Source organism: Ooceraea biroi, chromosome 3 (assembly GCF_003672135.1).
Source record: "Ooceraea biroi isolate clonal line C1 chromosome 3, Obir_v5.4, whole genome shotgun sequence".
In the NCBI taxonomy this organism is placed as follows: domain Eukaryota; kingdom Metazoa; phylum Arthropoda; class Insecta; order Hymenoptera; family Formicidae; genus Ooceraea; species Ooceraea biroi.
The window spans coordinates 1,864,136-1,887,260 of NC_039508.1; the positions used below are offsets into that span (position 1 = coordinate 1,864,136).

The 23,125-nt window shown below is 38.0% G+C and overlaps 3 protein-coding genes across 5 annotated transcripts; 1 reads left to right on the forward strand and 2 right to left on the reverse strand.

Moving 5' to 3' along the window:
• Positions 1 to 10: 10 nt before the first annotated feature.
• On the reverse strand, positions 11 to 6,041 carry LOC105283214 (valine--tRNA ligase). The gene is made up of 16 exons (XM_026968386.1): positions 5,573 to 6,041; positions 4,899 to 5,124; positions 4,556 to 4,802; positions 4,198 to 4,426; positions 3,936 to 4,115; positions 3,659 to 3,783; positions 3,305 to 3,579; positions 2,883 to 3,159; positions 2,678 to 2,800; positions 2,078 to 2,185; positions 1,809 to 1,968; positions 1,379 to 1,680; positions 1,018 to 1,233; positions 790 to 901; positions 353 to 585; positions 11 to 169 (listed from the first exon to the last, which is right to left on the reverse strand). Exons 1-16 carry the CDS (start codon positions 5,688 to 5,690, stop codon positions 86 to 88), a joined length of 3,015 nt encoding a protein of 1,004 aa, XP_026824187.1. The 5' UTR covers positions 5,691 to 6,041; the 3' UTR covers positions 11 to 85.
• On the reverse strand, positions 5,762 to 12,132 carry LOC105283165 (probable ATP-dependent RNA helicase spindle-E). The gene is made up of 12 exons (XM_011345685.3): positions 11,989 to 12,132; positions 11,381 to 11,681; positions 10,710 to 11,167; positions 10,206 to 10,554; positions 9,786 to 9,952; positions 9,010 to 9,655; positions 8,547 to 8,893; positions 8,188 to 8,400; positions 7,392 to 8,072; positions 6,831 to 7,280; positions 6,373 to 6,701; positions 5,762 to 6,225 (listed from the first exon to the last, which is right to left on the reverse strand). Exons 1-12 carry the CDS (start codon positions 12,097 to 12,099, stop codon positions 6,081 to 6,083), a joined length of 4,197 nt encoding a protein of 1,398 aa, XP_011343987.2. The 5' UTR covers positions 12,100 to 12,132; the 3' UTR covers positions 5,762 to 6,080.
• Positions 12,133 to 12,619: 487 nt separating this feature from the next.
• LOC105283164 (SIN3-HDAC complex-associated factor) lies at positions 12,620 to 22,879 on the forward strand. 3 transcript variants are annotated; one of them, XM_011345683.2, is made up of 7 exons: positions 15,476 to 16,448; positions 16,562 to 16,997; positions 17,287 to 17,389; positions 17,466 to 17,619; positions 17,736 to 17,910; positions 18,012 to 18,174; positions 18,264 to 22,879. In XM_011345683.2, the coding sequence occupies exons 3-7, from the start codon at positions 17,316 to 17,318 to the stop codon at positions 18,694 to 18,696; spliced, it is 999 nt and encodes a 332-aa protein (XP_011343985.1). In that variant the 5' UTR covers positions 15,476 to 16,448; positions 16,562 to 16,997; positions 17,287 to 17,315; the 3' UTR covers positions 18,697 to 22,879. The 3 variants fall into 3 exon arrangements, with proteins under 3 accessions (XP_011343986.1, XP_011343985.1, XP_011343984.1); XM_011345684.3 differs by lacking the exons at positions 15,476 to 16,448; positions 16,562 to 16,997 and adding an exon at positions 12,620 to 12,716 and having other exon boundaries at positions 18,264 to 21,611; XM_011345682.2 differs by having other exon boundaries at positions 15,476 to 16,997.
• Positions 22,880 to 23,125: the final 246 nt, after the last annotated feature.

Here is a 23,125-nt window from a genome sequence, read left to right on the forward strand (position 1 = left end):
GAACCAGCAATTAAATCTTTCTTTCTATTTTTATTTTTTTTTATTTTTAATCGGCGCTAATACATTTTTATACAATATCTTCAGTTCAAGATTTGTTTATGATTTCTCTCTTTTCCGAGTTCCTTCTTCTCACAATGTTCTTCTTAATTTGTTCCACCATTGATGCGTCCTACAAATAACAGAGATTAGATTTGATATCGTAAAACAGGAAGTAAAATGTATTTTCAATCCTTTCAATTAATTATTATTAATTATTAATTATTATTAATAATTTTGCTACTAATATAAATATAAGTCTTTATGACGTTTATCTTCGTGAATATAATAAAATATCGCTACATCTTTTATTTACCATGACTGAAATGAGCAATAAGCAATTATCCTTGTGCATGTACGAAATGGTGTGAACGTTGCTCTCAGCAAGACTTTCGCTACTATTTCTCGTCGTAGTCTTGTTTAAGTTCTCATCATTCACTGATTCCGTCAAATGAATCGACACATTCCATATTTTACCGACTCCCTTGATCAGATTCACATTTTCCCGATAAAAATTACAATCGTCCACATCGCCAACCAGGATGCTAACTAAAATAAGTAAAACAACCTTTCACAATGTTGTACCTTCAATTCTCACATATGCGCACTCACATGCGCACGCAGGCATTTTTTGAATTTTCACTGAGTTTGATTACAAAGATAGAAGATGCAAGAAAATCGGAAATTGTAATTTCATTTGGAAAAATAGACTTGGTTCGATTAGATGTCAATCTGACAATATTGCTTTCTCACCTTCCGGGTTTGACTTTTTACTAACGTTTGCCATACAGCTTCTAATTGCGTTTATCACATTCACGAGTTCGTGCATTCTCTGTTCCAATACGTCATCCTTCAGATGCTCAAACTAGCAGAGAACAAATAGAAAGTATAGAAAAACAAATTAATAACATCGAGGAAAGAGGAAAAAAGGGTTTTCACAGGAACTGATGATATGATATAAATACTATTCAACGTATATACCTCATCTGGCGCAGGATAGGACGCTTCGAGTAACGAAGTAACTGGCTGAAATCCTGATAGCCTCTGTTTGGCAAGTCTCGTGTACAAATCGTCCGACAGATACGGTGTGAGTGGTGCGAGAACACGCAACGACACTTCCAGACATCTTGTGAGAGTATCAGAATGACCGGCAATCACAGCGGCATCACCGCTTCTGAAGCCGAATTTTGTGGCCTCCTGTGTTTCAAAGAAAACACATACCCATGCATTAGATGCATTAGAAAACAAAGAAAACTTGATAAACTAAAGTCAAAATTACGTTGTTGTTATTATTATCGATTATCGTAGCAGATGTTTCTTTACTAAATTCAAAGAATCTTACCATGTAGAGATCACAAAACTCGTAGTGCACAAATTGACGGATCGCTGCGACCGCCTTATGAAAATTTCCTTCGGCAAACGCACCATTCACTGTCTCCACCATCCGCGACAATCGGCTCAGAATCCACCTGTCCAGATCACTCAAGGTTTTCTTCCTTTTATCTCCGTGTCGTTGTTGTTCGTTCTCCTTGCGTTCCTCATTATTGTTTACCATCAATAACGTATACTTGCTCGCTTGCCAGATTTTGTTGCAAAAGTACTTGTTCGTACGACAGTTGTCTATGTCGAAACTGATGGTACGATCTATAAAGACAACGTACTGAATCAAAATTTAGTAAGTAATTTAGTAATTAAGTAAAAATAACACGATAATGAATAAAAGCAAATCAGTCTGAAAAATGGTGAAATTAATTAAATTAATTTATTCTTACTTTTGATATTACGGGCACATAGTGATAGTCTCAAAGCGTCAGTGCCACACTCCGGTATACCGTCGGGATACGATTTCGCGTTTACACGCAACGTTCGTTGCAGTTCGTCGGTGCTGAGAATACCCATTGCATGATTATGCCTTGCCTGCGCGTTCAATTCCTTAAAATGATAATAAACATTAATATTTGAAAACTATGTTTAAAAATCGGAAAATTTCGACGAGCGTCTCAGGGGGAAGTAAATAGTCGCACACGTGAGAAATACTTACTTCGAGGGTGCAACCGTTAATAATGTTTTCCGGTGAGATAACGTTGCCAGAGCTCTTGGACATTTTCTTGCCGTTGGCATCGCACAAGACGCCATGAAGCAAAACCTCCTGCACAGTCGGGCGCGCACACACATGTAATTTACTGTTGTTTGATACTTTACGAGACATTTAATATTTCTATGGATATAAATTTGTATATGAATAAAATATTAAATATTTCTCAAAAATAAGATATTTAACAGCTGTCTATTTTAGTATTTCTACACTGAGAAAAAAATGTAATTGATCCAACGAAATGTCTTGTCACGGGGTGCCAACAAAATATATACTTATTTCAACAAGTTATATATTGAATCAAATATATAATTGTTGGATTATAATTCTCATGTGTGTAATCCAAGAACTACATAATTGTTTCAATATATAACTTGTCGAAATAAGTATATACTTTGTTGGCACCCCGTGACAAGACATTTCGTTGGATCAATTACATTTTTTTCTCAGTGTTTTATTATTTTACGTATTTTACGAGAAAATAATAAGACTAATATAAGAATAATAAAAACGCGCAGATACAAATAACTGATTGTATCTGTATACCTTGAATGGCAAGCGCTGCGTCATCTCGAGACTCAACATCACCATTCTCGCCACCCAAAATAGGAGGATATCATGGCCAGTTTCCATCAGCGTCAACGGATAATACTTCGCCATGTCTTCCGTCTGCAATTTTTCGAAAATGCAATTTTTAGGAATTTAGGATGTTTGCCGTAATAAAGGATAGTATAAAATAATAAAGACTAACATGTCTCGGCCAACCAAGCGTGGCAAACGGTACGATTGCCGACGAGAACCACGTATCGAGGACATCCTGATCCTGATGTACGCTAACCATGTCCCCGTATTTCTCTCGTGCCTGACAACGTGCCTCTTCCTCGGATCGAGCGATTATCCATGAAGTGGTACTGCCGTTATTCGAGTGGATGCCATCGTTATCGTGATTGTTGTTATCGCCGCTATAATTTACGAGGTATGCGGGGATACGATGACCCCACCACAATTGTCTCGACACACACCAGTCTCTGGAAAAGAAAGAGATTCTCCGCTTGAAAAAGTGTACTCCTTTCCTTTCCTTATTTACGTATATAAAAATTATTTATATGAAAATACTTCATAATAAAATGATTGTGATTTTATCATGATATTATCATACGATAATGAATTTACCTGGCATTATCGAGCCAATCGTACCACAATCGCTCGTAAGTTCCATCACTATCCGAGTTGATCTTGAGTTCACCATTCTCCACAGCTTTCTGCGCCCGTCTGGCTAACGTCGTGCATCGCACGAACCATTGTTCTTTCAACAGATACTCGACCACGTCGTTTGTACGCGAGCATAGTGGCAGTACCATCCGATAATCGTCCTCCACGCTTCTTATCACGCCTCGTGCTGCAAGCTCGTTGATCAGTCTCTCACGCGCAATGAACCTCGGCAGTCCCTGTGAAAATAATTTATTAACGATAAATAATAATAAATGGATGAATACAAAAGAATTCACTCTTTCTACAGTATCGCACCTTGAATTCCCTGCAGACCTCCGTCATGTTTCCCTCCTCGTTAATAACATTAATGACCGGCAAGTCGTGTCTCTTGGCGATATCGTAATCCAAGCGATCGTGCGCCGGTGTGATTTTTACAACACCTGTAAGATAAAGAATAAATTTTTCTTCGAGGATATTTCCTAAAGACTTCTTCTCGAGGCAGAAAGAGAGATTGTTTTCTCAATTTTTCAGTACACATCTGTCATATATTTTTTCTTTAAAATTTATCAAGTCAGTTTTCGCAGATTTTTACCAGTGCCAAATTCTCTCTTGACCGAGGAATCGGCTATGATGGGTATAGAGGTCTCCCTTACAGGATGTAAAATGTGTCGGCCAATATACTTTGAGTACCTCTCGTCGTCTGGGTGCACAGCAATCGCTACGTCCCCAAACATTGTCTCCGGCCTAGTTGTCGCGACTATTAATTCTTCTTCTGCAAAATACAATAAAAATATATAAATACGTACGTGTAGATTGCGAACAATAATTTACTTCAATATTAATGTAATGCTCACTCGAATCTTTGACTTGATAAGCAAGCTTAATCAATTGTCCGAAGGTGACTTTGACATTATAGCCGGGCAATTGAAGTCGTGTCTTGCCATTTACCACGAAATCCTCGACCTCGATTTCTGAGATGGTACTGCGCAGCGCCGGCGACCAGTTGACCAGATCCTTGCTTCTGTACAACAGATTCGACTCGTTTAGTCGTACAAACGCTTCCGTCACTGCCACACTATGTCCCTATAAGTATACACAGGAATATAAATATTAGACGATATTGTGTAATGATGATTAATATGAATAATAATTAGAAAATAAATTATTACAATATAGTGTAATATTATTATGCGTATAAATATATATCGTTACCTCGTCAATGGTAAAATATTCTCTGTCCCAATCGAGCGTAGCACCTAGGGCTTTCAGTTGTTGTTTGATGATTGGGGCTTTCTCCATTTTCCATTGCCAGAGTAATCGTGTGAATTCAGCACGGCCCAAATCATGTCGCGTGACGTTCCGTGTTTGCTGCAGCATACGCTCCATCACAGCCTGAGTAGCAATCCCCGCATGATCAAGACCTGGTATCCATATCACTGGATGACCCTTCATTCTATGCCTGTATGTGGTGAGAAACATCTATAATATCTATAATATCAAAGTCAACGTGTAATAAACAAATGTTACGATATTATTCCTCAATACTTTTGCTAACCATCTCGCTAACACATCCTGAACCGTAGCAGTCAGTGCATGACCGAGATGTAACACTCCTGTAATATTAGGTGGTGGTAAAACTATACTGAAAGACTCTTTCTCTTCCTTTTTCCTTTGCTCGCTGCTGCTAGTCTTGATCCTAGAGGTTGCGAAGTATTTGTTATGCTGCCAAACATCATACCAGCCTTGTTCCACATCCTTGGATTTAAACGTTTCTGGAAAATCTGTTTACAAATTTTACAACAATAAGATAACTGTGATGCGAATAATGTGCATGTATCTCTCTTATTATCATTAACCCTAGCTTCCCACACTTTCAATTTTTTTCACGGGCTTCTCACACTAGGGTACAGGCTACCCCACGTCGAACATTTAGTTAAAAATATAAGAAAAAATCAACTGCTTTAAGTCACTTTTTTCCATCGATACGCCACACATCAAGGAATATGCCTGTGCATAGGAACATTTGAAAAAGAAAGTAGTTTGTAAAATATTTGTGAAAATAATGTTACATTCAAAAATCGTGAATTACTTTATTTTACTTGAGATTTCAGGGCACCCTTATTTTTTTATATGTATTTCATTAACGTGCCAACAACCAGCATGTGGGAAGCTAGGGTTAATATTATTTGATGTACTTGTAAGTGTAAAAAAAAATTAACAAAGATATACCTCGTAATTTCTGATTGTTATACGACTCTGCTACGTTTGCGGTTGAAGTGCAGTAAGGTAATCTCCGGCCGAAAAAATTCGTACGCAAGAAGCATTCATTTAACGTACGCTGCATCATTGATAATCTCACGCTACTCACGCAAATTTACATAAATTATGGTACAAACAAAACAAAGCACACATACATGTGTATTTTGAAACATTTATTGATCACAATCATCTATGCTTTTCAGATTTTTCACATAATAATATGTACACTTCCTACGCGTGTCGGCATGAAACATAACCTAAGTTTAACCTAAACTTTAAAGCTTTCGGGTACTAATCAGTCTTTCATACGAAAGAGAACTGCATTATATTAATGCAGTTTTAATGTCTGAACATAAAGTCTAAACATAATTGTCAATCGTCATAAAATTAAATCAATATCTTATTATCTTATTATAGAAATAATCAATTATTATGAAATTAAAACAATATCTTATAACCTTATAAATAACTGGTAAACTTAATTGGTTTTTGCTTGGCGTAACAGTGCTTGCTCATTCCTTTTGTGTTGTTCTGAGCAAAGATGAAGACGCAGTTCCAGTAAACCAATCATTTTCAATTCACACAACTGGCAAGAAGAAACTGTGTCTTTACGTATGTCTTTTCTAGAGAGAAAAGAAAAAATAAGAATAAAAAATACATATATAAAATATTATAAAACATTACAGGTAATAAAAAGGATGGGGATGTGACTTAGCATCGAAGAAAGTTGATTGTAACTAAATTGATGTTGACAATATTTTTATGCTTACTCATAGGCAAGAAGCTCTAATTCCGAGATATTCTTCAGCAGCTTCTCTATTTCCTCGTCCCTCTCGTACAGTTCTAATGCTTTATGCAATGGATACACGTCGCAGTTTCCCGCGGTTGTTTCCCGCGCAGCGGACAAAAGGCACAGTTCGTTGTAACGATTCCATTCACGGCCGAAATAATCGATTGACGGAGTTTGCAATTCCCTCGGTTTGTCTATTAACTCGAACAAGATACGTTTGATTCTGTTCTGACAATTTATAATGTCCTCCTCCATGGAATTCTCATTGAGTTGCATTCCGGTGCTCATCCAAAAGCGTAATTTATTTATCTATAAAATAAGAAAGCATAAAAGTTGATTATTTACGTGTTACTCGAGTATTTTGACGATGATGGGAGAATATAATAATATAAGATAAATGATCGATAACTACCAATTTATTACTTATCAAGGATTTACCTCTTTCAAGTCATCGATCGTGATTTCCACGTCAAATCGAATCCCTATATCGTGCTCAGGATACATTGCCCGTGCGGTGTATTTATCGATCGGCCCCAAACCGCACAAAGCTCCCGTGTAATAAGACTTCCGAGAGTCGCATCGCAACTCCATACGCGGCGCAAAAATGAGAGTAAGCAACGTCCCGAGTCCGGGAATATTTGGCAGCAAAGTGGTATTTAGCAGAAGTAAATCATCGCTATTCGGTGATTGAATGACGCTCTGGGCGACCAAGAGACGTCCCAATTGATCGGGATCATCATCCAGGAGGACAGAATTCACAGAACACTTCTCTGTCATTGCTTTTTTTTTGGTATACGTCAGTTGAACCAGTTCCGTCTCTAAGGGAGAGAATGGCCCTTGGAGTTTTATGCTGGACTGGCAGTCTTTTTTTTTCGGTGGGTCGGGATACTGGAAAATCATCGCGATTAAAGTACATTAGTTTTAATGTCGTTTTCTAAATATTTTTTAAGCCATAACTGGTCATTAAATTTAGACTTTATTTTGAAGTGAAACACTTACCTGCAACAAGTCGTCCCTATCGTACTGCATCTCCCTGTAAAACTCCCTTTTCTCTGTCGACATCGCGTCGATGGTATCAATGTCCGCTCTTAGCTCGTGATTGTGCTTTGACAGATAACTCTCTTCCCTCTTTACCGCGTATCTTTTTTCAACGAAGCTCTCATTAATATTAAGTTGCTCCCCCTTATTGTTAACAACGATTAATTCTAAATTAACGATACTATCAACCACCGAGTAAATTTTCCCAAAAATCTGTCCATTTCTCTTAACTTGCGTTCGGAAATAGTTTTTCGAAATTTCAGACCATCGATTTTGAAAATTGATTTGATTCGAAGAACGCAGAAAAGCCAGACTACAGCAAAACGCTAAACAAGGAATTTGTAGAATTACGTTGTTATCTATTTTTCTTAAATCGCTATATTGCACTCGAGACGAGCGACCGTAATCAATAAAGAAAACGTCGACCAGTCCTCCGGCTGGAAAGATTTCCTCGATTATAGCACGATGATAGATCAACGACTCGTTTTTTCTCATAGGAGCGGCTACTATGGACGATACACTTTCAGAACAAGAGGAGAGTTCCTTCAACTGATGCGAATTGAGAGCTTTTTCGATAGATCGCAATTTTTCATGTGTAGCAACATCGTCGACGATCGCCCAGAAATATCCAGGATTAATAATCTAAATATTCAAGTTAAAAAAAGCAATATGTGAGACATGCTTGATCAGTCGAAATGTAACAGAATTAAAAATGACGATGCAACACGTCACATGTTAGAGTTGAAGAAAAACTTACAGTTTGTATACACAGAGGTATGCAAGTCACGTCGAGGTCCGGTAATTCTGGTCTGATTTTAGAAATCTCGGATCTTTTCTTTTGAAAAGTTTTGTGGAAGAAGAAACTCTGTTCAAATCTCCATAGATCATGAGATTCTGCTCTCCGTCTCGCTTCACTCTCATCCAGTAACTTTATCTCGATTGGCACATTGCAGTGCCTCATCTTGATAGCCTAAAGAAAAAGGAATAACAATTGATACTTTCCACAATCTACCCTTCATTCATATTCGTTGTGTCACACGATCCATTTTCTCAACTTTATATATTATTACATTGGTTAATTTTATTGTATAAATAATAGATAATCGATAGTGATACCTGATAAACGAAATTTGATATATTGTTCAAGCTTTCATCAGTAGGCACCGTTTCCCTCCTGCGAAATTGTATGAAAACACGATTCGAAGTATCAAATGACACTGCCAGCTGTTTCTCCGGGAGTCCGTGGTGCTTGGAAAAGATTTCCTGAATATTTTTGGCATACAAATATCCAGGTTGATTTATGGGCCAGCCTCTCAGATAAACCGTTTTTGTAGGATCCCAAGTGTCCAGGCTCATAATAATATTATTTTTGTGATCCTCAGAGCTCTGCCAACGTTTGACAAAGTAATTGGGGTAAAATGCGCCCGTGAGAATAACTTCAAGAATGAAATCGTGCTCCTTAGCTGTAAACAATCATGGAAATCCTAACTAAGCAAGTGAAAAACAATCGAAATAATACGGGAAGAAAATCAGCGACAATTGAAATAAGGTAAAAATTTGAAAAGTTTTCGAAATGTACCTTGCCAGACAATTTTATTAACTCCAACGCTGTCTTCGATGCCAGACATCCGCAATCTATTCGTGATATCGGTCACCAAAATGTCCAATTCGTGCAGGGCCTTTATCTGAACACCATTTCTCTGGGCCCATTGTCTCTCGGCCTGGTAGGTAGTTAATCGACGGTTTGCCTTCTCATTCTGCCACACTTTGTAAACGTTTAGAGTAGCGATGCAATCGCTATCGGAATCACGAGCCCACTTTCTGCGGATAGCATAAGAAGATATGCTAGGCCGACACTCTACAACGTTGAAGACGTTCTTAATGGCCATGCTAGCCCCGAGGACGATAGCATCGCGTAAAATTCCGAATACGTGGCCCAACATAATCAACTTTGAGATTCGAATGTCGAGGGGAAGGGAAGCCATTATTCTTCCCAGGTTGGTCAACCTTCCGTCGAACGGTTGAAAAGAATCATCCTCGTTTACGAGGGCGCCGACTTCCTTTAAGACTAGGATGCTGTTTCTCAGATTAGACACAGTTGGCGGATTGAGGGAAAGCGAGAGAAGCTTGCGCGGCTCATCGAGATCAAGAACTTTGGCGCGAAGGACAACAGTGGTAAGTGGTGCACGCAGCATTTCCGGAGTACTCTCGTCAATGAGAATGTTCTGTGTAAAAATGTTTGCTTAATATAAATATCTTAATACAAAATCATAGCTATATTGTATGCATGTGAGCAAAAACATTCAGTGAAATGTAAGAGACACTTGACGAGATGAATGAAATTATGTTACCTACATTGTAAAATGCTTTTGATACCAATCTGTAGACTCTACCGTCCATTACACGACCCGCACGGCCAGCTCGTTGGTCGCAATTTGCTTTACTCGCCCAATGAAGTTGCAAGGATTGAGTGTGAGAGACAGGATCAACAATGAGTACTTTTACGAGACAAAAGTCAATCACTAGAAATTATGAAGAATGTTAATCTTCTTAAATGATTAATTTATTTAATGATTATTTATTTAATGATTATTTTATTCGTAAATTACTATTGATTCTTATATTATTAAATGTCATCATTTCACACGCACATAATATTATATACTTTTATTTGTATCTTCCTTTCATTTTACTTTGATATGCTACTTTTACGTGCACAATGTGTCACGAAACTAAACTCGTTTTCTTTTAAGGATTTTATCAAGAATCATTTACCATATTTTACGTCCGGCACAGTAATACTGCTTTCAGCGATATTTGTAGACAATATAATACGCCTGTGACCTTCCGGTGGGTTGTGAAAAATGTGATGCTGCTCGTCACTAGAAATCAATGAATGCAGAATTGCCAGGTCCCACAATTTGTCCTTATGATAAACCGATGAGAGATAATTGTAGAGATCCTGAATTTCATAAATGCCTGGTAAAAATACAAGAACGGTGTGTCTCTGAGACGAATCTACATCCTCATCTATATCAACTTGATCCAGCGCGATGATGATACGTGAGCAAAAGTTAATCATGGTATCAGTGACGGTCGGTTCTATGACGGACACTTCCGGTATCTGTAAAACACGTTAAAATTAAATGAACTTTTAATAACAAACAAATTACACATTTTCACGTGTAATCGCACAAATTTCTATGACATTATTAAAAATATATTTCATTACGCACGATATATAATGTATTAATTGGAATATATTTTGTTTGGACTCACCGTTCCAAGACTATCTATGTCATCCAAATAATACGTGCGAATCTCGTAGCGTCTCCTTTCCGGGATTTCGATAATCGGCGTCGGCACCAAATCATTTCCCACTCTCATGGAAAAATACTTGGCAAATTTCTTTACATTGATCGTCGCCGACATGAGAATAACTTTGACCTGTTTTGAATTAGTCTGCAACAACTTTTTAACGACCAGTAAAAGAAAATCCAAATCTTGATCACGTTCGTGAATTTCGTCCAGTATGACGTGCGTATAATCCAACATGTGTTTTTGATTAATCAAAATCTGGAGAAGAACTCCTGTGGTGCAGTAAGTTAAACGGGTATCAGGGGAGACCTCTTGATGCATACCGACTTTGAAACCCACGAGGCTACCCACAGGCCAGCCTTCCTCATGACTGACTCTTCTCGCAACGCTTATCGCAGCGATGCGCCTTGGCTGTGTAACTGAAAACATACACGAGAGACAGATAAACGATTTATATATTACTACGATGTAACAGATTGTGCGAAATAATAGTACAAGATGACAGTGTATTCATCTAGTTGTAGTAACACTATTCGTGCAGCTATAAATCACGAGAAATTTCTTTTTACTCATCTCATACACAATTGTGTCGTGTTCTGTGCGAGTCTTGTAATACAAATCGAAAAATGTACCTATAATATTGCAATTAAGCCTCTTCTTTATGTTAGAGTCCAGAATGAATTGTGGGATCTGAGTGGTCTTTCCACAACCAGTAGGTCCTTGAATGACAACTACAGAATTTGTCTCAATTATAGATAATATCTTATCTTTCATAGAAAGAATAGGCAACTCTTGCAACTTTGGCCGATGAATAAAGTTACGATTCTTCTGATCGACCACATCTTCCACACAGAGTTTGTACAAATTCTCTTCTAAACTTTGAGATGTCTGATTGGGTTTGAATTCCTTTCTATTGTCAATTGCATTGTAAAGCTAGAAATGAAATGATAAAAACGTATTTCATGAATTTTTTTCTAGAAAACATTAATTTTATTTATTACTTTTATTTAATTTTATATACTTATAATATAGGTATTAGTTTTGTTATCGTAATATTGTGTTAACTAGAAATTTTCATTTAAAAATCTTGCTTACTATAAATTTGAGAAATAATAAATTAAAACAAAAAGGAAACATTATAGTGATTAAAACTGCTTCTTTCAGCAATACATATGCTTTTAAGACTAAAGTATATGTCTTTGCTACGTACATCAGATATCACGAAATAAGGATTAAATACCTTTAAATATGTTTCAGCTTGTGCCTCAGCATAGCTCTTTACATTACCAGTTTCCTCCACTTTTGCTTTCGCAGAACGATAGATAGAGTCTATTTTAACTGACAAATCCATGTTTCACAACACTTATATCTTACTTGTCTTCCTCCAAATGAAATTATATCCAGCTTTATCCAAGAAATTTCATCGCCTAATGACCAAATAGCACTCTGGCAGATTACGAGTACGAGATTAAGCCGGTCTAGTTGTCGAATTTGAAATTTCCTAAAGATATCTGTGCAATGTACCTACAAAGGCAAAGATACGACGATACAAGTCAATTGAACGTGTATTAAATAATCTGTATTCAACATTTCTCGTAGAATCGAAACGTGCCAATGAAAATGACCAACATTCAACAGTCTCGCTAGAACTTAAATAATTTTTCTACAAAAGAGCGATAATACTTACAGAAAGATCATGTTTGACAACTTTACTTGCAGCCTAACGAACGTACGTATGTATGTAGAAAACACCGTGTGCGTGCGAGCACGTGTACACTGCCTGCTGATGATTGGACGGATCCTGCCGAGGAATTCGAGTGTTGGCAGCACTTGGCAAACCGGATCCTTCTCCAGCCTCGAGAGAAGAGTGAGTTGGCAACACTGAATACGTGCGCACCGCCAAGAGCGTGCGCAAAGCGAGCTCGCCTCAAAAGTGTCCGGCCGCCGTCACCCGCTCGCGACTTCGAGGTAAGTACTGTGCCGTTACGTTGTTCCCTCGGGGAAAAATTCGCGGCGTCGCCGCGCTTGCGGCACGAACGCCCACGTACCGACGTGTCGCGCGGACTTGCCGCGAAACGCGGGAGTGTCACGCGTCAATACGCGCCGTGCGGCTGGCAAATATGTTCGCAACGGCTGCCGCGTCGCGCGACCGCCCTCGCGTGCCGCAATAACCATTTCGCGCGACGTGTCACCGCACCGCGAGTCCCGCGACCGCTGTCGCTCGTTCCCCTCTCGCGCGAATCTAGCGCGAATGCCGTACCTTGCTTCCGTCCGTCGTCGTTAGCGCGGGTTTCTCCCCCGCGTTAACAGTAAGTGCGTTTCGATCATTTCGCGGTAACGCGACGCCCGCGTCGCGACCACGAACGATTTACGGTCGGTGCGCGATCGCGCGATCCCGCAGTTGTTTATGGTTTAGTTGTACGTCGCGTTGTGCCGTACCGCGCGTGAGCGTCACATATCACCTGTCATGGCGCGTACCGCCGCACCGCCGCCGCCGCCGCCGCCGCCGTTATCATATGGCCTGTTCGAATTGTCATAATTTGATGTTTCCTCAGTTGAACCGCATTCCGCTCATGCTTTCTCGGAATATCCGTACCTCCCTCATTCCTTCCGACATCGATACGTAATGACGCTTAACAAGTGTGCAAGTCTATTTCACTTGGCGTGTAAAAAGTACAGTCTGACGTAGCTACGGACAGATCTCGTCCGTCTGAATTGTCAACCTAATCTGACTAACCTAACCTGATCCAACCGTCTGTTCGATGAACGGACGTATTTTCAACTTGGACCGATATTATCGACTTTTGAGATTTTTCTCTTCGTGTATACGCTAATTACACGTGCGTCGGCTGCCGCGCGCATTTTTTCCAGTGATTCAATTTGATGACGGTTTGTTCGTACTTTACGCCGCCTGTTTTTCATGAGTGTTCTGTGTTTAAGGTATTGGATCCGATCCAATTCCAAGATTTAACTCGGGACGAGCGAGTCTGGAAATTTACACGTCAAGCACTATGCGAATAATGTTTTTTAAGCTCCTTTGCCTTCATTAATACCCATAAAATAACTAAAATTTTACTTATAAATAAATAATCATCTAAGTTACTACTAAGAGGTAACGCTCGCGTAGACCAGTGTAATATAACCATTTGTGGATGAAACGCAATATTGTGAAGCAGTTTAGTCGGTCACGCGGATCATGCGTATGGCGCGGCAAGAAAGCGAGTGGCCGCAATGGCGGTAGTTTACACGCCATATCGTATCTGCACTCGTGCACGTCCCCTTTGCTCTTTCCGCGATCCATCGTGCGTCGTCGATTCTCTGCAATGAGGGGGCAATATATTAACATTTTTTCGCGTGTCTTTTCCATATCTCCAATGTCACAAATATCAGATTATTATTTTTAGTTACATTAATGACACTCATTAGTCTTTCGCGAACGAGCTAACGACGTGTAACGGCCAACGAAAAGATTGCGAGATATGATGAGATGCAAGTCAGTGCTGACTGTTTTCTATAAGAATTTACAATAAAAGAATATTCTATTCTGTAAGAATTTTTATAAGAATTTACAATAAAAGAATTCTATTCTGTAAGAATTTTCTATAAGAATTTACAATAAAAAATATCTGTTACATCACCATGTCATCACGTAGTTGTAACATGTGGGTTGCGTACATTTGATGCGAAAAGTGAATTTTCCATTAGTCAGAAAACTATAAGGCCAGAGACATAAGAAAAAACATTGTTTTTTCGAAAATCCGTATACAATCAAATTAAAAGTTTAATTACTCAAGATATCAAGGATGTACAAATCCTCTCGGAAAGGTATCGAGATCAAGATCAATTCGATACGAGGTTCTGCAACTGAAACCGACTATAAACGCAGATTAAAGAGAAAGAGAAACGAAGCAGGCATAATATAAAAAGACGATGATGATGGCGTGTCGACAAAACACAGGTTGGCTAAAAATAGCACAAAGCACAAAACAGAGTGCAACGTGCGGATTATTATGCGAGACGCGACGTGTTCTCAAAATAACGCCACTTTTTGTTTTTTGCACATTTATATTTTCCTCCAGCGAAATTCGTCGAGCGACAGAGTTTTGAATTTCGACATTTCCAAGACTAGATTCTCACGTAAAACTAAAGAGCTTTGAGAAATTTCGACAGAACACGTGCAAATAAATACATAGATTAAACTCTGATTAAAAAAAAAAAAAAACTGAACATACGTACGTGAATAAAATATAATTTCAAGTAATTGTAATACGTGCACGATTATAATCTATACAAATGTGACTGTATGTCATTCAGGATTTGAATAAACGACTGATCGATAACTCCCGCCATTTTTATCTCGTAATGAAATACATTACAATCATATCACTAGCATTGCGATGAGCCTGACCTTTGAAGAGAGATCGATTGACTTGATTGACGAATTGAAAAATATGTACACTTTTGATACACTCCCGACAAACAAAAACATCTTTCGAAGATCGCGTACCTTTTCGCTCTCTAAATTCGAGAGTGGTCTATTTATATCTAATACATAATTTATATAATATATTTAATTAGCGCGAGTGTAACGCGAGTAATCGGCGTAAATTTAAGCAATTAGGACAACCTGGAAATGTCACGCGATGTGGCATTTCGACGCTTGAAAATTTGAATCTCAGCTCATCGGTAAGTCGATAAATCGATAAATCTCGCAACGAATACTCGCGAAAGAAAAGGCAAATGTGTTATATAATGGAACATCTCGTCCTGCAAGATTAAAAACTGCATGCAAGCAAGTTTTCATTTGTGATTCTTTCGATACTCTAACCTTGCATTCGAAAGTGTTTCGTTAGCCGTGGATACGTGGGGAACAAACACACGTGCATCTCGTCGCCGAGAGCTGTTCCGAAGGAGAACGAGTTTGTCGCGATCTCTCTCGGTCTTTCGCTATCGGCCAATGGAGACCGCGATTTCGGTCACACCCCCACTCTGCCTCCGTGCATTGGCTGATCGCTTGGTCGCGATGTCGCTGACCCGCTTTTGAAATTCGGTAAACATCTCTCGCGAGAGCCAATTTAACTCTCTCGACGAAGATAATACGTGTACGATACGAGGAAAAATCAACGAATTTCTCTCGCGCACGGACTTCCACTACAAATAATTAATAAGACAATCTTTTCCATTTGTATTCTCCCGATTGCACGCGTCTATCGTTTTGAGACGAAGCCTTTCAACAAAAACAAACTAGCTGAAAGAGATGAGAGAGCGAAGGCAACGCGCGCCCGCGAACCGCATCGACATATGTGACGGTATGATTGAAGGTTAAAGGGAAGGAGCAATCTGACGATATAAAGTCTCATTCGCGCAGGATGCAACGATTTGCAACGACGAAATGAGAGATGGAAGGAAGCGGCGACTTCGGAAGTTCGGAATATGATGATCGATTGGACGAAGAGGCGGCAAAAAGAAGATTGGCGACGTATTTACACGAGCGCACGGCAACGGGAAGGAGGGGGATGAGGCGCGCATGCGCCGCTCGTCCGATGGCTTCCCGGCGCGCGTAGCTACGTAGTGTGGCCATGCTTGTTGCACGTCGTGAGACCCGCGTCCGTTATGTCGAGCGTATGCCGAGTTTAGCCGAGTTGTAAATAAACGGTCCGCTAATCGATATTTTTCTCGGAATAATATTCGCTGTCGAGAGTAAGTGATTATCGTGAAGTATCAAGTTTCAGCGTAGACGGAGACGAATTGTGAGAAAGTAGAGGAGAGTACTCCTGTGCCGAAAGAAAGACAAATTTTCTCTTTCATTTTAGAAGAGCAAGTTGCCGAGAGTAAAAAGAAACAGTGCCACTTCAATGCATTTAAGCAAAAGTGCTGTTTGATCTTCTCGAGAACGTGAACAGTGTTAAGTCCGGGAGAAGAAGTTGGGTGAACGTGTGCCGCTGTGCAGGGGAGCACGGATATCTCCATTTTGGAAAAAGAGAAGCAAGTGATCGTGAAGCACACGAGCATCGTTCGGCGACGGTGTTTTTCGTTGGCATCGAAGCTGCGCTGCTTCCATTAATCTCAAGATTCTCGAATCTTGATCTCCCCACGATTTTTCAGCAAAACATGAAGCTGGTCGCGCGCACGCTCAATATAATTAACGATCGTGATTACTTTGATACACATTCGATATTTTCGTGTCTGTTACTTCGACCATATTTCTTGGACACCTTGTCTACGTCCGTCTTACTTCGCAAACTTCAGGCATGTTCTACTTTAATATTAATTTCGTATACTGTGCGTTTGTAAGACGCTTGTTCATATTTCACATGGAACAAGTCCGATCCTTGAAAATAATCTCACGTTTTTGAGGGATTTTCATTTTTACGAAATTGCACGTGTACGCACGCGTCTTAATTTTCAAATCGAATTTTCCATTAGAAAAGAGAGAATAATGGCAAATAATGTAGAATGCGCTAAACTCAAATCTATGGCAGCACACGTGGACATTTAATTTGTATTAACATGTGCATATGTATCGTTTGAATTACAGAAACGATAGTAGCTAGCGCAACAAGCAGGATGTTCAGTTTTCATAAGCCAAAGGTGTACCGATCTAGTAAGGGTTGTTGCATTTGTAAAGCTAAATCTAGCAGGTAAGTGTGTTGAGAAAAATACACACACACATGCATACATTATTTATATATTTATATAATATTTTACTCTTTGTAGTTCAAGATTTACAGACAGTAAAAAGTATGAGGATGATTTTATGCCATGCTTTCAACTAGAAGAAAGACGTAGTGGAGAAATCTGTAACGCATGTGTGCTTCTAGTAAAAAGATTCAAGAAACTGCCTCCAGGAAGCAATCGTAATTGGAGACACGTTAGTACTTCATAATAAATATTTTGCACTAAACTATTATAAAATGCAGATATATAAATTTAAAGATATTGCATTAAACCTATATAGAGAATATAATCCTGAATCACTTTACTTAGGTCGTGGATGCACGTGCTGGACCTGGAATCAAGTCGTTGACAAAATTCAAGGCAAAAAATAAAAGAAAACTAAAGGTTTTGAAACCTGAAAAAATTATTAAGAAGAAGCATGTCTATCTAAAAACAGAGGCAGATCGGGAGCAGAGTCCAACCATAAGTGATGACTTAATAATTGGTTAGTTAGACTAGATTTTTGTTAAAAGTAAAAATTAAAAAGTTATTTGTGATGATTGAGTTATCTGCGTGCGATACGTGAAATATTATTTATTGTTGCAGAAGTTGGAGAAGACTACGGATTAACAGATTGCAAAACTTCGAGCAGATCGGATACCTCGGACGAGGACGATGTTGTCACTGACAAACAGTTGGATCTTCCTTCCGAAAACGAAGATGTGAAGGAAAGCGATTTTAATTTCATCGATTTGTCATATTATAAGAGGTAGTGTCCAGAAGAAATCTATATATAGATCCTATCTATGTAGATGGAAGTTTCCCTCATTTATGTGTTGTAATATTTTTCTTCCGCAGGGAGATCATCTGTTGCGGCAGCATTTTCAAAGGCGCGTACGGCGAGATCGTGATACATGCGTCTTTTTTCAAACCGTGCACGAGTTGCCTCTCCAGGCGGCAACTTCCTACCTCTTCCGCGTCCGCCAGTCCCATCCACAGTTCTGCATCCGCCAGTCCTGCTCACAGCGACGAATCCACATCGTCGAGCTCGGAAACAAGTTCCAAACAAGGTACCAAGACTTTTAGCGATTCGTCATCTGATGATTCCGGTTACGACGAATCCTCCAATCAAGACGAAAGCAAATTAGCGAAGAATGTTCAAGTTAAGGAAGACGTGGAGATAATGGAAGAAGAAGCTGTGAGGCCTGTCGAGCTGGATAAACTATCGAACAGCGGTTCGTTGCAAGTCTCCAATGTTACTAATCAGTCGCTCCAGTTGGTTTCCAATTAATGTCGGTCCTTTGTAGAGGAGTAATTTATTGTGAAAACATACGTAGATATGTTTATGCATATACAGGGTGTTTTTGAAGATTATTAGAGAATTTTTTAATTTAATTTCAGTGCTAATGCAATTGTAAATGCAATTTGTAATATAAGAAATTTTCACCTTTAAGAGATGTTCGACAAAAGCTTCGAAATTTTAATGTGATAATGTCTTCAACATATAAAGGTTTCTTTTCCCTCCAATTTGGATAATCACTGGATAACTTTTTAATTCAAAATTCTGTCAGATTTTCGCCCTAAGAGATTTTTTAATTTGAGAATTTTTCGCCGCTAAAAATTTCTTTTTAATTCCGAAATACGTAAAAAACGGGTTTTTGACATACCACTCTTACCTTTTTTTTTCTTTAATCCTTTAAATTCTTGGGATCCCTCACTGATTTCAATTTGCAGACAATTTTTCCGCGTGGAAAATGTTCGAATTTTAGCCCTGTGATAAATGGGGTTTTCGAGACTTTACTTGCAGCATTTATATTGCTCCTTTTTAGTGCATAATATTGTTGTTATTATTATTAAGCGTTAATACTAAAGCGCCTAATAAATGGTGCTTAATGATAATTATAATATTAGGAACAATAATAACAAAAGAGAAAATTTCTTTTCCAAGGTTTCACACACAGAATATTCTGAAATCAACATCTTTCAGGATTAAAGGGATATTTATAGCGCGTATGAAGGAAATGTTGTATTCGATAAACGTGATAAGTTGTACAAAATTATGTAATTTTTCTTTTAAAGTCGATATTCGAGATGTCGGTAGAAAAAGTCTCAGGATTTTTAAGTATGTACATGTACACGCACATACATGATTTTGGAGATTTACGAGACGAGTTTGCCGAGTATGAAACTGTTTAAAACAAAAGTGTGAAAACTACTAACAACGTTCTCGTTGTATCCCTCTAAATCTTGCAACTTTTGTCGGAAAAAGTATTTTTTTGTAAATTGATACAACACATACATATAGTGATCTTGATCGCCCTGTATATGCGGATAGATTTAAGCTTAGGTTAATCAAGTGCACCATTCCCCAGGCAGCAAAATGATTCCGAAAAGGTTTAAATCTTTATTAAAAGTTTGAAGGTTTAAACGGCATTTGGATGCAATTTAGTGTGTTAAGAATGGTGAAGGTTTATTAACTATAGCGATAGACTGATGTAAACCGCCATTCCTCGAGCCGATAATTTTTAAGTCTTATTAAGATTTAGCGGTATAAATATACATCAAAGCACTGTGATGATATTGTAAAGTAAGAGATTGCTCAGATTTCTTACGCCGAACCGTGGTCCGAGCTGGCGGTTTACGCTCTCGCCTTTCTAACACATCAAGTGCCACCGTTTAAGGGGAAAGATGTACGCAAGGTGTGCTGAAACAACCGAAAGCAATGTTAAAAGTACAAATGTCCGAAGGAAATGGTACAAACAACGATATCTGTATGATTTGTAAAAAAAAAACAAAGATATCGAATCTCGCAAGAATTGGAACACAAAATGTGAAAAACTTGTACGATTGATCGAGATTATGAAATCTCATTTCGAAGAAGACTGAGAAATAATATCAGAATTTTAATTATACATATCTTTTGTGCAAAATGTTTTCATAATTCTTAATATAACGAACATTATCATATATTTCTTTGAGTATCTTTGCCGTCAAGAATAAAAAGTAGTACTACATTAATACAAAAAAAAAAGAAGAAAAACCCAATCTAAAATATATAACATTTCTCGTACGCACGGTGGTTGTTTCGGGACATCTTATACAAACTCCAAGCTGCCAATCGATTCTCATCCGGGTCCAAAAAGATAAAGAGAAGACGAAGGAAGCGAGTTTTGCATTTACTTCCGAATCACAACGCTCCATGACGTATAAATTAAGTAACAATGATCAATGACGATCCAGATCGATAGCAATAAACGAATACAAACGTTGATACAGTGGGGCGATTAAGTCTGGATAAAGTCTGTTTTTAGTCTATATTTAGGCAGTATTAGTAGAAAAATCACCGAGATAGAAAGATCTAGATAGAAAAATTGAAAGTGGCAATCAGATTGGCAAACTGGACCAGCAGACTTTTCTTTAATAGATAACTTTAGGAGATATGATACTTATATTTCTAAAGAGAGAGAGAGTAAGAGGAATAAGTAAAAACTGTTAGTTCCTAGTTAATAAAGAAGAGCTGGGCATGCTTCGATTGCACGTTTAGCGCAAAGTTGGTTTAAATTATTTCTTATTTTGCTGGTATTGTAGACCACGTTACATCATCTGTTGGATTTCGCGTCAATTTGAAATCGATTTTTCCGTAACAGAAATGAAAAATTGATTGCAAATTGGCCAAAAAGTCTCTAAAATAACGAAAACCGCTCTGTGAGAGTTTGAGTGTCTCACGCTCAAATCGGGGCCTATGAGTTTTTATTGAACAACGGAAGGGAGGAAAATAGTCGGGAATATGTGTTTCTGACCTAAAAATGAGAAACAGTGAAAATATAACGGTAATACAAGTGCAGATACGAAACATTTATCGCGAATGACCATCTCTAGTAAAAGGAATTTTAATGAAAATCATTTTCGACTATTTTCTTGGCATTTTAGCGCTAAACGCGGAAGAGAAAAACGGGCTAAAAGGATGTACAAGCCGAGTACCTGCTGAGAACAAGCCGCAACTGTGATTGTAGGGTTGTTTTCAGGATTTTTTCCGTTCTAATTCTACGCACAAGAACAAGAAACAGATAAAAAGAAAATTGAGAATTTATTTGACAAAATTCGAGCATGGCTGAAGCGAAATGTCAATTGCGATTACTCGAAATTATTGACGTCTGTTTAATATATTAAGTTGATGAAAGAATTTGCTCGCGTTTTTTATTTCCGTAAAGAAGAAGAATGATCAACTTAATATTTAAACGGGTCTGTTACAGCGAGGATTTATGTATCCGTGGAATTGAAGATCGGAGTTATTAAAGAATCAGTTAAGCCGAAAATTGATTGTTAGACGGCTCAAAGAGTCATGGTATTGACAATTAGTTTTCGAAAATGTATTAGGATTTGCGTTTCATTCGATTTGCGAAAATCGTTAGGTTCAGTTTTTAAAGTCGCATACACGTTGCATTTATTCGGTATAATATAAAAGTACTTAAGTGTTTAGAAGTGTTGTATATAATTTATAAGATTTATAAGATAAGAGGAACCATGGATCTATGAATCGTATTATTGCGGAAGGAGAAGCGAACATGATAATTTTCGGCTTAATAATTGGATCTGATTAATTGTAAACATAAGAAGCGTGCAATAGACATTGTCGATCCCGTCCAGCGCTAAGTGAGTCTTTATTTTCTATGTTACCCAACAGGAATCGAAACTTAGAGCTGTTCGAGGAACGTTCTTCCAAAAGTATAATAATCAAAGCTTTTGTGGTTTGACGACATTGGATACGACGGCGGATCCAAAAGAAGAGAAAGTCAATTTGTTTGAAAATTGAGAAATCTAAATTATTAAGTATTGAGTAAGTTGTAAAAAAATTGATTGAAACGATGAGAAATGAAATGAATTGCGACTACGCGTAATCGCCGGCGATTACGCTGTGATGAATCGTTTATATGAATATAGTTATCGAAGTCCTCTTGGAGTACAAGATTCTGACTGGATTCGCCGTTTAGACGCAAACCGTGTTGTCGGGGAAAATAGAGGGAAAAGCTCGTTTAAATTGCCCATTGTTCTTGCGAAGGCTCATCGACAATCGTACAATAACGTAACCAGGAAGCGATAACAGTTTTTTCATAATCAATTTGCAATCAAACATCGAAAAGTCTCTGATCTATCAGAGGACAATGCAAACCGCCTCGTCCTATGATATATCATACATTTGTACATTTCTTGTATGATCTCCTACGACTTTTTTTTATATATTGTGAGATAAAATATCGATAATTATGTTGTCTACCTATTATATGATTTATTGCAATTAATATATGCGATTATCAAGGCTGGATTATGTAGGAAATGTAAACTTATATTTAAACTCAAGCTAGCATTTAATATTTTTATAAATATTTAAATTTAAATTTACATTTAAATTAAAGATTTAGCATTTAATGTATTTATAAAAACGTAAGAGCCTCTTTCAGTAAAACCCGAAAAAAGCGAATACTATGATTACAACAAAAACTAGTTTCTTTTATTTATTTCATAAATCGATCTATTAATGCGATACTAAGTTTATTGTTTCTTTTTTTATGTATACACTTTTTCTACCCATATTGTATATGTATGCAATTTTATATGGTGCATATTGTGTTATTTCTATAACGCTGATTCTTTTGACACTGCCAGAAAACAGGAAACACGCAATTATCAGTGAGAGATAACAGAAATGGTTACGGCTGGCA

Coding starts and splice junctions, on each gene's coding strand:
- LOC105283214 (XM_026968386.1), bottom strand. CDS start 5,690: ATGATGCAGCGTACGTTAAATGAATGCTTCTTGCGTACGAATTTTTTC. Junction 3,580..3,658: donor AGGTCTGCAGGGAATTCAAG/GTGCGATACTGT, acceptor TTATTTTCACAG/GGACTGCCGAGGTTCATTGC. Junction 586..789: donor TAAAAAGTCAAACCCGGAAG/GTGAGAAAGCAA, acceptor TACTTATTTTAG/TTAGCATCCTGGTTGGCGAT.
- LOC105283165 (XM_011345685.3), bottom strand. CDS start 12,099: ATGGATTTGTCAGTTAAAATAGACTCTATCTATCGTTCTGCGAAAGCA. Junction 8,401..8,546: donor TATCAAATTTCGTTTATCAG/GTATCACTATCG, acceptor CTTTTTCTTTAG/GCTATCAAGATGAGGCACTG. Junction 6,226..6,372: donor TTAGAGCTTCTTGCCTATGA/GTAAGCATAAAA, acceptor TTTTCTCTCTAG/AAAAGACATACGTAAAGACA.
- LOC105283164 (XM_011345684.3), top strand. CDS start 17,316: ATGTTCAGTTTTCATAAGCCAAAGGTGTACCGATCTAGTAAGGGTTGT. Junction 17,390..17,465: donor TGTAAAGCTAAATCTAGCAG/GTAAGTGTGTTG, acceptor TACTCTTTGTAG/TTCAAGATTTACAGACAGTA. Junction 18,175..18,263: donor GATTTGTCATATTATAAGAG/GTAGTGTCCAGA, acceptor TTTCTTCCGCAG/GGAGATCATCTGTTGCGGCA.